This window comes from Melospiza melodia, chromosome 1 (assembly GCF_035770615.1).
Source record: "Melospiza melodia melodia isolate bMelMel2 chromosome 1, bMelMel2.pri, whole genome shotgun sequence".
Lineage (NCBI taxonomy): Eukaryota > Metazoa > Chordata > Aves > Passeriformes > Passerellidae > Melospiza > Melospiza melodia.
The window spans coordinates 169,768,575-169,781,834 of NC_086194.1; the positions used below are offsets into that span (position 1 = coordinate 169,768,575).

General features: G+C 38.5%; 1 protein-coding gene across 6 annotated transcripts in view; it reads right to left on the bottom strand.

Moving 5' to 3' along the window:
• The window catches only part of SLC45A4 (solute carrier family 45 member 4), an 81,524-nt gene that overhangs the window by 21,724 nt on the left and 46,540 nt on the right, over window positions 1–13,260 (bottom strand). For all 6 annotated transcript variants that reach the window (XM_063174814.1, XM_063174839.1, XM_063174805.1 and 3 more), the window contains one exon: window positions 10,697–11,315. In XM_063174814.1, the coding sequence (XP_063030884.1) occupies window positions 10,697–10,940 (244 nt within the window). In that variant the 5' untranslated portion in view covers window positions 10,941–11,315. The remainder of the gene's footprint in view (window positions 1–10,696; window positions 11,316–13,260) is intronic.

Consider the following 13,260-nt stretch of genomic DNA (forward strand, 5'->3'; position numbering starts at 1 on the left):
ATATATGATTATATATGTTATATATATATGTTATTTATACATATATACAAGTTCTACATAAGTTACAGGTATAGCAACACAGCATTATTCAGCCATCCAACAAAGACCTTGAATAATTTTTAAGATTCAAACCTAAATAATTTGCAAGATTTGCAAGATTTGGCAATCCTTTCATACCTGACAAAGTTGTACCAAACTCTTCTTCTGAATGTTACAGCTTAAAAACATTTGAAAACTTATTTTAAACACATTTGCCACATCAATAGGGTAGGAATACACAGTGCAGAAAAATAACCCCTGGCACACGCTGACTCTCTCCAGACCGATGGAGTCCCTGGCACAAAATTTGATGCATGACTTTGAGTACCTCAGAGAAGGGGGAGCACTTGGTGCACTATTGCTTAATTAAATTACAGAGAAAGAACCACCCTCAGCCTTTTATCTGATTACATAATTTTATTTTCTCATGCCAACCTCAGATATTGTGAAGGCTCCCCCGTGCACTTCCTGAGCTTCCCCAAAGTTACACAGTGAGACCATACTGGGGGGACCCAGGAAGTCTTTGAGGAAGGGAAGTCAACCCTGCTGCTCACCACAGGCCCAGCCATGAGCTCTGAGGCGTCAGCCAGTTTGGGCTTGAAAACTCTGTTTCTGGCATAACTCTGTTGCTTTCAACAGCAAGAAAAGGAAATAATTTCTCTTTTAATTTCATACAGATGACAAAGTTTCGTTCTGCTCTTATTTAAGGTCAGTATTAAGTAAGCTTTACTTGCTTTGTGTTGGAGGGTAGGTTTAGATTGGATATCAGGAAAAAATTCTACCTGTGAGGCCCTGGCACAGGTTGCCCAGAGAAACTGTGGCTGCCCCATCCCTGAAAATGTCCAAGGCCAGGTTGGACAGAGCTCTGAGCACCCTGGTTTATAGTGGAAGGTTCTCTGCCCATGGCAGGGGGATGGAACTGGATGGTTTTGAAGGTTCCTTGCAGCCCAAGCCATTCTATGATTCTATTTTACAAAGGCATTAATACAAGGAATACCCAAACCCTTTTTTCTAAAGCAGCACATGTAGTGCAAAACCACTACTAAGGTGATAAACTGACACCAAAGTCTAGCAACCAGAAATTTATTCCTTTAAAGTTTTGCAGAATAATGACTTAAGGGGAGGAAAAAAGAGCACAGCAAAGTGCCTCTGCTCTTCTTTTCTGCTGCAGCTTGGAAGAAAACAGCAGATCAGATATTTCAGTGACATCCAATCGCTGCACAAATTGTTTAAATTGCAGCTGAGTATGATAAACAATCAGTTTGAAGTCACCTGATGCAGTCCATGTAAGACAGCAGGTATGCCTGCAATGACTCTTCCTTGCCAGAAAATGTCTGGCTTGGTAGGACACTGACTCTGACTTTCCATCTCAGGCAAAGAAAACATAATGAATACCACAACTGTCTCCACTACAACTAATTAACCCCAGTAAACAATCATTTATCTGAATACCCGAGACACTTTGGTTTAAATTCATGAAGATTCTTCCCTGAGTGCCCAAGTTTAATACTAATTTTAGAATATGTAATTTAATATTTATTTTCCTGCCACCTACATGAACTCTTAAAGGCATGAACTTGATCTTTACTCTCCAAAGAAATACTTTACTTTCCAGAAGTGTCCAGATATAACTTTTGTAAGAGGTATTAAAACACTTCCAGATCAAGAGCTCATTTAAAGCAGGATATTTTTGGAATTTGCAGATTATCCTGGGGGGTGGGAAAGCTCAATTCTGATAGACTAAATTATTGAAAGACTATTGTTTACAGAGCAGCACAACTGATAAAAGCAGGAAATTCATGTTTTTATACAGCTAATACAGAGAACACATAGAAAATGATCAAGATCTGTTTATCACTTAAGCCAGAAAGGACACTGGGATTCAGGGGAGAATAGAAATTCAAGGTGAAGATAATCTGAGCAGAAGTTGTACAAAATTTATGGGCATAATAAAAGCAATTGCACAGCCTCATGATGTGACACCTGCCAGACACAAAGCTTATACCAAGGACAGAACCAGGCCACTGCAGGCACTGAGCCTTTCTGTTCACCCTTCCCTGTACCAGTACATCCATGGGGAAAAGCATTCTTGCTCTGGAAGTGTGTTAAGACATTTTTGAGCCAAGTGTGGAAGCTCTCTCCTCACATGGAGCACTCCAAAAAGTCTGGAAAGATGGCATCTAACTTTGCTGTAGAAAACTGTAGCCCAGCAGTCACCATTCCCTTAAAAATAATAGAAGCTAGATTCAAATTCTGCAGTTTACATGCTCTGTATCTACTACCCTGGAAAAAAATTCACCTAGAGGCTCCAACTGAAGAGCACCAAATGTTAACAGAGTTGTGTTCATCTGTTTCTGGATAAATCTGCATCTGTGCTGCTCTGCAGCTGGCTACTCAAGACTTCAGGGAGAGGAAGATGTCTATGGAGTTACATGAGCTACAGGAGATTTATCCAAACCAATGCAGACAAATCCATAACATGGATTTTCCCTATTTAGTTAAATGGACTTGTATTAAACATTATCAAACTGAATCAGTAGCACAAAACATTTCCAATAATTTCTTGCAAAACAGCCTGCAGGAAGTGTATCTGAAAGCTCTTCAGCTGTTGTTTGGTGAAAAGAGGATGATTAAATGGGGTCCCAGAGGGCCATCACAACAGAAAGACTCTTGCAAGATCTTGCAACAAGCACACAGGAGACTGAGGGGAACTGAGCTCAGGGGGCTGCAGCTCTCACAATCCCATATTAAAACATTACAAGAGTTGGCCTGCTAACAGTCTTTTCATTGCAAAAGTGGCTTTAATCCTATTTCCTTGAAAAGTAAGACTCCTGTTCACTAACAAGTTCCCAGCTATTCCCTTTTTATAACCTCTCAGTCCACATTGAACAGAAACCCACTGAAGTAAGCTGGGATTGCCAGTTCCAATGCTGGGAATCCAAATCTCAGTTGTGCATCTGCAAGTCTCTGCCACCAGAACCCAATCCAAGAGCTAAAAGGTTTCTTTTTACAGTAAAGAACAGGCAATTGCCTGCTGGAAAACTGCCCTGGTGGCAATTACTTTGTAATAAAGGAGCATGGAAGCACTATCATGTTTCACCTGTTATTGCTATGGCAAAGTTACCTCTTGGTCAGAGCTGAGGGTCAAACTCAAATTCTGAGCAGAAAAATTCATGCAGGTACATGCAAGGCTTCTCCTGAGTTTTTGTTCCAGATGAGGATGTTTAGACTGAAGTACAAAGAGATGTTGGGCATGTAGTGAAAAGCAGATTAAGAGAAAGGGTTTAGGCCGAGAAAGATGTTGCATAAATGTGTGTTTAAAACCACTCAATTTTAGTGCATTTCCAGGAGGTCAAAGTCTGTCCCTACTTCTCTCGTCTTTGTCTCACTACTCACAGGAAATCTTAGTGAAAATCCAGGGATCCTGCAGTTCCTTTATTCCCATCTGTGCCCATTTCTACTCTAGAACTGCTCATGAAAGCAGCAGAAAGGCTTGTCTTGAGTCTCACAACAAGGTGGGGCTGGAATGTGTGAGAGGAAAGAATTTCAAGTCAGCTTGGTGACCCAGTGATAAGAGAAACATAAAACCCTGTTTACAATAGACTGAAAAAAGAATTTAATGCTATTAGCTGATATGAAAATTTTGTTAAACAGTTCTTTAATTTAATAAGGTCCCATACTCAGTTCAGCACTAAACTTCCAGTTAGTTAGTTAGTTAGTAAGTGAACAGTTTTTATTTTTGTGCTGTACTAGATCTTTGAGCAGGAGAAAAAGAATTTGGAAAAGAGAGGGAACAGAGATCTCAAAGTACACAAAAGTCAAGACAAACAGTTCAGCCTCTCCTAACCCTTGGCTACTCCAGATAAAAGGCAGGAAGCATGCTGGAAATATCTACAGGTAGGAAGAAGCAGCTACCTAAGGATAGAGACATACATTTCCTTCTTCGAGAGTGATTATTTTTGGAGGATTCAAGCTCTTCTGACAAATCACATACCAAAATGTCTATTGCTGAAGGAAAAGAGAGGATTTGAAGAACAGAGGTGACAATGAATTAAAAAATTGCTTTTAAACCTCCATCCCTTGCTGACAGCATGCATTTTCACACAGTTTGCTTTACCTGCACTGTGCTGCTTCTATCAGCCCACAGTTTTCTGTTCATATTTCTTGTACCATATACTGGTCACTTGCTCTATCCTCAGACCACACAAACTCTAAAAGTGAAAACTTCTGAGGATTCAAAGAGTGTTCACACAACAGATTTTACTGTGAACACTTTATGCTAGGGGGGGAAAACCCAAACCACATTAACATTCCCTCAGCACACAATTAAAAGCTCAAGGAATTGTGAAGCTTATTTTAGAAGTAGCTTCTCCAGTGAGCCTTATTAAGCCAAAAAAAAAAGGGAACAAAAAGTTATCTACTGGTAAGTAGCAATAGGAAACATATTTCATGCTATGGGAGAAGCCTGTGAAGGTATTTGCACTTAACTTCTCTCTCCTAGAAAGGCTTTTCATCCAAACTCACAGTCTGTAGGACCCTAGAGCCAGCAGGAATCCTCACATTACCCAGCTGAAAATCTGCCATGTGTTATCAGTGGCGCCTCTGAATGCCAGATTCAGTGTTACTTAAAGAAAAACAGAACATTGATATAAAAAATGCTGTAAAGAACAGCTCTTGCACAACTGCCAAACTGCATGGCATTTGCCTTCATATGGAAATAAAGCACATGCTCCTAACTGCCCCCAGGATTAAAAATCTTAACAGTTCCACAGCCTCTTTCTTTTAAAAGGGCTTAAAAATATCTTCAGCCCAACCTTCCACTAAGGCTATCTGTGTACAAAATCTGGGCTGCTATTGCTTCGAGGTCAAAAGATATTTTATGTAAGAGTGATACATGATATGAAAGCCTGTTTGCTTGTTAGTTTAAAAAAAGTACAGTAAAATTAGTCTTACACAACCCCTTAGTGGGCATAAAATTAGTCAATAAGTAAGAAAAGATGGGTGGGGAAGTTTTATAGAGCAATTAACATGTGCCTCAGGCACAGTATTTGCAGTCACATACATTCCACCACAGGAGATGTGAATACAAACTTTACAGGATCTTACAGACTAACTGAAGCTAACAAGGCTGGAAAAAGGATTGAATTGTCTCTTATTCCAGGTTTTCTGGATCCACTGTATGTTCAGTTCTTGCCCTCAGGTTAGGTGTGTTACAGCCCTCTCTTGGGACAGGTCAGCTCTTAAGCCATTAATTCTTCCAAAGAGAAACTGAGATCCTGCAGTTCACTCTCAGCATCAAATGCAGCCATGCCTGGGAGCAGGGATGCAGCTGGATTGAACAGGAATTTAACTCTGGGAGTAAAAGGCCAGGTTAGAGCAACTCAGTTTCTTCCTGGTAAGACAAGGTAAGGTAGGACACAGCTGAAATGGAAGATGAAGCTTTGCAGAAAGGCAGTTAAAAATACATAACCTTAATGTAACCTCTGGCAGAGATGAGGAATAAACTCAACTCCTGGAGCTGAGCTGAAATAGACTCAGTGCTGCTTTGTGCTGAAGAGCTTCCTCCATCTGCAAGAGGCTTTCCAGCCACTCAGCTCTTTTTCATTGCAATTACAGGCAGCCTCTAACAGCCCAGGCAACCCTTTGCTCCCTTCTTCCCCAAGAAATCTTTCAGGTTTTTAGAATCCCTTTGATCTCAGGCTTAGCCTTAGGAAGGCTCTCCTCTTCCACAGGAATTGAGTCAGCAACTGATACCTTAATTCCTTTGAAGAAACAGACCTGGAAGCCAATTCATCTGTAACATTTCATGCTTGGTTTCTAAATACATCTCCATAATCTCCCTTTACCTACAAGCATTCTTCTCAGGCAGGTATCAACATACATTTCAATGGAGAGTCACTACAGCAAACTAAAATAATTCACTCTGGACTATTGAATCTCTTCTGCATAATGAGTTCTCAGCTACCACAGAGATTTCTCAAAATCAGCAGTTTGAATTATTGCTTAGCACACTTTTTCCATACTGGCAATTTCACATGAACTAGATTTCAGGACCCTTTATGCACAGTCTGCTAAGCTTTAGGCTGGATGAATTTTGAATGTTAGACAATTTCTTTTTTAATGAGATATTATATATAACTGCTTTAGCTGTAAAATAACAGCCCAAACTCCTGAACAGCTTTCCAATGTATATGAAACTAGAGCAACTACAGCATTTTGCTCATTTGAAATAAACTAATGAGAGAAATCATTTCCAAACAAAAATAATCTATAATATTCTGCTCTGTGTAGCTCAGCCTTTCTTTTTAATAAAATCTAATAATTAGCAGTGACATATACAATTTCCAGAAATTCTATTTTTCAGTGGCCTAAAAACAACGCTGATGATCAGGGTTAAGCTAAAAATGACCAACTTCAATATTTAATAGTAGACTAGCCAATGTTTACTACAGGAACCCATTAACTCTCACAGTAAAACAAAGTGATGCCATCACAGAGAGGCACTCAGATATGAAATGCATAAAAACACCCAGCTATTCCTGCAGCATACCAGACAAACATCCCTAAATTTAAGTGACATTATAAAGGTAAGTAGCACATGTAAACTCATTTTCCTTATGTTTCCTTCTGAAACTATGTAAATGTACATAGATACTTTTAAAGAGCACCAGTGTAATATATTTAATTGATGCAGGGAAATGAGGAACAGCTCTGCTGCTGACAGTCACTTCTGGGTCTATTAACTATTCATAAAAAACTCAATAGCATTGAAAGAGCCTTTGAAGCAACAGTAAAGGCTTGACAAAGCTTTTATCATATTAAATATAAAATGTGAATTCATGTTTACAGCCACCACTACTCATTACTCAGACAGTGAGTTTTTCATGCTGAAAGCAGCAGCCACCCCAAGTCACAAAATACAGATTTTAAATTTTTTTTTCTTCCATAGTTCTAATGAAAAAGGTACAGAGATCTTACCTTTCAGAAGAACTAAAATGTATTTACATCTTGTATTAAAACCAAAATTTTATTTGAATTAAAGTAGAAATAATCTGAAATTGCCAAGTTATGTATTTATTAATGGTTTGGAGTGTTTTTAACAGAAAAATGTATTGTGATTTCACTGAGTAAGTCTCTTCAAAAAGCAGTTTCTCCAAGTTTACATCACACCAGTCTTTGGTTTCTCCTCCTTTTACTTTTATTCCTGCAAAATCCCATGCAAAATAAATTTATCACGTATCCAAATCTTCCATGAACTTATGAACTGGGATGATTTTAGAGACTTAATCCTTAGAAGCCAAGTTTAATGATGGAAGAAAATACACTACCATTTATAACAATAGCAGGGATTTTAATTCCCTCTCACAGATAAGCAGCATTAAGTACCAGATGTTTCAGAAGACAAAGGCCTCATCCTGCTCCTATGGAATTTGTAGTTTCTGTGCAGGGGAAGCAAACAGCAGTGTTAATAGTCAAGAATAACATGAGTCACTCAGTTTCTCAAAATCCTTGGACTCATGAACAAGTAAAACTTAAGTTCTGAAGGTGCTGAAAGCTTATTTTCTAGTAAAATTTAACACTGGCTGGTAGAAACTGCTTATTGAACAGGTCCCAAAAGAGTTAATGTAGATTTTTTGAGGTTATAACTTCTGCAAGTGTCAACTAATATAATTTCATCTGGACTCTGACTAGAATTCTCGTATTTGGCATTTTTTTACATTGTTTGAATTCTCAACAAGTTCACTGCTTCACTTTGAATTCTTAAGCTGCAAATACTAAGACACCAAAGAGCAAGCTGTAATTAAAAAAAAACATGTAATATATACTTGGCTTGTACTTGTTGCTAGGCTACTAAAGCCCAGCTATGACTACAAGGCTGTCAGAGATTTGGAGCTGCATTTCTGACACAGCAATGTCATATCAATTATAGCAATAAAGACAGTGATTAAGGTCAGAAATTAGAGTTTCTTTCAGTGGGGTGCAGTAATTTGGCTGCTTCAGCACCTTTCCAATTCACAGTATGCATTGAGTCAAGCAGTTTTCACTTGATGCTTTCAAGTTCTCTTGTTGAAATTTCAGAACTTCAGGAAACTTAAACACAATGAGTTCAACCACCACTGAACTGGAAAGGGACCATCCAAGTGACCATCTCCTTCAGCTGATAACATCTTGTGGGTTACAGAACAAGTAGGACAGGTTGGGCATCTGCCAAATCATAACTACACCTCTGATCCAGGGTACTCAAACTGCAAAGAAAGTCAAATACTTGCAAGCAGAAAGTGTGTAACACCATATTAATGTGGCTAAGGTTTTCATGGTGATATCTGATAAGAATTTCAGATTATTTCAGTGATCAAAGTTTTCCCAGGTACAGAAAAGCACAAGCACACAGTGAAAAGTTTAATTGTTAATATTCAACACATTCTGCAAAGAGTCATCTTTTTTTGGATACCCAAGAGGCTTCTTGTTCTTCAGTGTATTATAAGCAAAATTGGTTGGGTCACTGCACTTCCCCAAGTGCCAATTCTCAAATATAGTTTCTCAAGCCAATTTAATCTCACAGAAACTGATCTTTGCTTTTACCAAAACAAGAAGCAAAGGAATATTACATCAGTTCAACAGCTATATTGCAACCCCCTCCAGTGAGGAATAAATATAGTTCCTGCTGAGGCAGACAGATGTTGAGGTTGATAAAGGTAAACAGAGCCATGTAAGAGGTAATTAACAAAGAGGCCAGACAAGTCACCCATGAATAACTTAACCCTTCAGTGAATCCAACATTGTTTTTAGCCCTGCTGAGGGCACAGAATCCAAGCAGAAAGATTTCAATTAGCTCCCAAAGCACTGACATTTGTAACTGCTACCTCCATTTCTGATCTCTGTGGCTTGGAACATCACTGCTGCATCCCCACAGACTTTGACAATGTGCAGCTTTGTCGATTTGCAGCTTTTCTAGAAATGGGAGCCCTCTTCTTCCCTTCCCCCAAATCCCAATGTCATTTTGATCACTGGAGTTAGGGAAGGAAGGGAAGAGATATTTTTCAATTATCTGGAGGAAACAGCTAGAAAAGCTCACAAAAGAAATGTAAACTGGAAGACAGGTCAGTAATTAGGAGGATGGTTTATTTACACTGTCTGACCTTACCCTATGGTAAGGTAAAATCAGCTTAGCCAGCCATACGTTTTAATCATCCAAATGCCAGCACAAACAAAGCAAACAAAAATGTACAGGTCACTTACAAAACCAGGGATCTTCCCCATGCAAAGCAGGATGCAAGTTTTTGAGTTTATGGTAGACAGTTATCGAATCAATGCTGCCAGTAAAAGGGACTGAAGTCTCTAAATCTCAATCTACCCAGAAGGTAAAACCTCAGAACAATTTATGAACATTACAAACATTCCTAGATGAAGCTGCATGTGTTTAATTTAGCAAGTCATGTTGATCAGAAAAGCTCTTTTTTGGAGCTTTTAGAATCTGTTTTAACTATGCAAACAACAGATCCATGAAGACCATCTGATGAGCTCTGAAAATTAACATTTTCAGGAAAACATAGAGGCTTCACTCTTCAGCATCTCCCATGGCACTAGCTGTACTGATTATTCACTCAAACCAGCTAGCAATTTAATATGAAAACACATTTTTAACTGCAGTGAGACTGCATGAAAGGACTTGTACATCACATGCTCACAAGATGAATCTAAAATGCCTTTTTCTCATGTCAAACAAACAAAACCCCCCATGTGATTAACTCAAGATGCTAACCTCGAAATTTTTAAACAATGTTGTAAATGGTATTCATTGAACATTATTATTTAGTTGGTTGAGTGTTTCTGTTTGGCCACAGCTGAGCAAGCTGCAAGGCACACCTGCACAGGTAAGCCAAAGCAAACATAAAATATACAAATATATAACAATTGTACAGTGCACACACATGGTTGGTTTACTCCCCACTCATTTGGCATTTCCATTCTGTGTCATGTAATATTTTCTGATATATGATTGACCACTTTCTGTATTTGATAAAGGCAGTATCAGATACTCTTAATAATGTAAACAGTTTATTTGAAACCTACTGAAAATACTCACCATGAAATTTAACACTGACTACCCCTATTCTAAACGACACCATTCACCCCATTATCATCTAAGGCTATTGGTATCAGAGTTTATTCATGTGTATTCACATGCTGTAAACTGCAGATTAATCACACAAAATAAGACTCTCTAGTGGTTAGAAATAAATGCAGCAGTTCACTGGAAAAAACAATTTATCTAACTGTTTAGATATTGTAAAGTACTGTAACCTGAAGCATTTCTCCATAAATTAAAAAAATGCTTCACTGCAATCCTTTATAGCCTAACATTGTTTCTAGTTTCTAGGACACTTACCTTGTAGTAGAGAATTTTAGAATTAAATCAGGTTACATTTTTTACAGAGGGAAACAATATTAGACAGAAGATGAATGAATGTAGAAATCCTTCCCACTTTAACATAATCACACAGCTGAATCTCTGCTACAGGCACTAAGGAAAAAACCAAAATCCTTTTTACCTTGTGTACCTTTAGCTGGCAGATGCATCTTCCCTCTTTGCCGGGCTTCAATCAACGCAAATAAACATAGAAAGCTTTGACTCACAGAAATGAGAATTACTTACCAATTTGTAACAATACAGGTGTTACCAAAGCTGTCTCCATGGCATAACAAAATTCCCTGCCAAACATTACTGCACCATGCATCACCCACAGGCGTATCGGTATCCGGTCTATGGATCCTTCACTAATGGTCTCCTCCCTACTCTCATTCTCCTTGGTTTCTGCTTTCTGAAGCTGTGCCACAGGTAGATCTTGAACTTGCATAGATTCCGAGTCAGCATTCTGAGGAGCCATTTTCATTACCATAAAAAATATATATCTTTGTTATATCTATATAAATAATACTACCATAACTCCACAAACAAGTTAGGGTGTCTTCTCTTTCAGCTTCTGTTCCTCAGGCAAGTAATGCTTATATTCCTCTTGTACAAACAGGTATCTTGCAACTTCTTGTAGAGATACGAGACATTAAGAATGAAAAGCTATTTGGTAAGAATTTCAACATATGGCTTGCTGGTTTACTGTGAGTTAGAGTTAAAAATCCATAATTGCCATTCAGTTAATACCAGTTTCATAATTATTATTGAAGAAGTGCTGAAGTTGTTATTCGTGCTACACAGAGGTGGAAAGGCGACACAAAGAGGTGCTCCACTGTTAATCCCCATCGAGTGGCTGATTAATCTGCAACAAAAAGCAAGCATTTAAAAATTTCAATAGGCTTTTTCAGGATATTGTGTCCCCCCCTTAACCATATAACCTATTTCCTGCTTCATGCTTTCCATTGTCCTTGCCTAGAGTAGGGTCCTTTATTCCACGTTCCCTCCTACCTCTGCACTTTCCATTGAAAAGCAGTTGTGCCTTGTATTTAAATGATGCTTTACTGTACTCCAGTTCCTCTGGTTTGTGGTCCTACACAAAGCCACAGAAGAATGTCAGGGTACTTGTCCAAGATCCTCAGAACACAAGAGCACAAGACTAAAATTCTGGGAAATTTAAAGCAGGTTGCATTTCAGAAACAGTATAGGATATTCCAGTTCTATGCCAGGAAGATGATTCATCAATTACCATGGTCACACACACACATCTCCATTTAGATTTTTGGAACTTACAAGTTACTTTGCAATAATTATCACACCATTTTATACTGAAGATATTTCTCAAGGAAGTATGAGCAAAATAAGCCATGATGTATTGATATTTAAATATTTAAACTTTAATGAAGATAGACACAGCATATGAATTCATCTTCTTTCTGTACATAAGACCAGACCATCTTACTCCCACATCCTGTGAGGCTGCTGAAATTTGTGAAAGCACAATGGTACAGTATCTTCCACACTAAAATTATTAAAATATATTCTAAACAGGTAAGACAACTTTCTTCTGTACCTTCCCCTCCTTTGTGGCACAGACAAAATCTAAGCAGATGTACAAATACTGCACCAAGCCAATCAAAATGTGTTTAAACACTCAGGAGAAGAAAACAAAGCTTCTTATAAAAAGTAAGATAACATAAAGTTTGTATTAGAAGGATGCATGTTTACATCTCTGCACACAGGGTGACTGAGCTGTGACCCCAGCACAAAACCCCTCAGGGATGGTTCCATGAGTGCTGGCTCTGGCAGCAAAGCTGGCCTCAGCAGAAGTCCCCACTCTGCAATTCTCCATCTCTTCAGTTGTGGCCACAAAAACTCTTTGTGGGCCTGAGCACACACCAGATCATTAAGTGGTGAGCCTAAACATGAGCCTTAGGAAACAGAGGCCATGGTTGGTGTTTCATCACAAGAGCTGCTCTGTTTCAGTGGAACTGAGACACTGTTCTACTAAAAGTGCATCATGAGAACACCACCTCGAGCACTCCCTCCTGCTGACACCCTCCTGAGAGTTGTTTATTTTATTCTTCCATTCAAAAGCATCTTTTTTGGTACATGTCTTCTTCCAGGCTCCCCAAGATTACTGGAACTCTCACATTTGACCACCTCAACAACAAACTAATGCTAAAATTTTATTTTGAGCTGGACAAACCTTAAAATTACATGAGAAAGTTAAAATAACTTACTGAACTAGAGTATAAATCAAGTTTTAAGTTCAAGGTTTTATCTATAATCATTAAATAGCTCAGAACAAAAAGGACTTGGAAAGCATTTCTCTACCCACTCAGAATTAACAGAAATTAAGATGTAAGTAGTTTATCATAAATGTAAAGTAGTCTGTGTATTAAAAAAACCACATCCACCTTACATAACACGAATTCTGAGACAGTAAAGCCTACAAAATACATGTTCTGGAGTAGGAGCAATTATTTTAATTACAGACTAGTCATGAAATGTTTAACTGCTGGCAGACTCAGGCATCACGACATTCAGTAGAATTTGAAAGGATACATGTGAGCCCTTATTATCCAAACCTCAGCAGAACATCTATGTTGCATTACAGTCTAAGGGTCATGGATTACTCTCCTGCACAGTCTGGTTTAAAGTTTTAAACAGTCTCTTCTGTTTTCTCACTCCTGATTTCCCCTCCTGTGAAGGATTTAATTCCCTTTGCCTAAACACCTCCTTCCATATGCAGTTCCAGGGTGAGGCACTGAGGAAGGCAGCTCATCATTCCAGAATGTTCTGTGCTG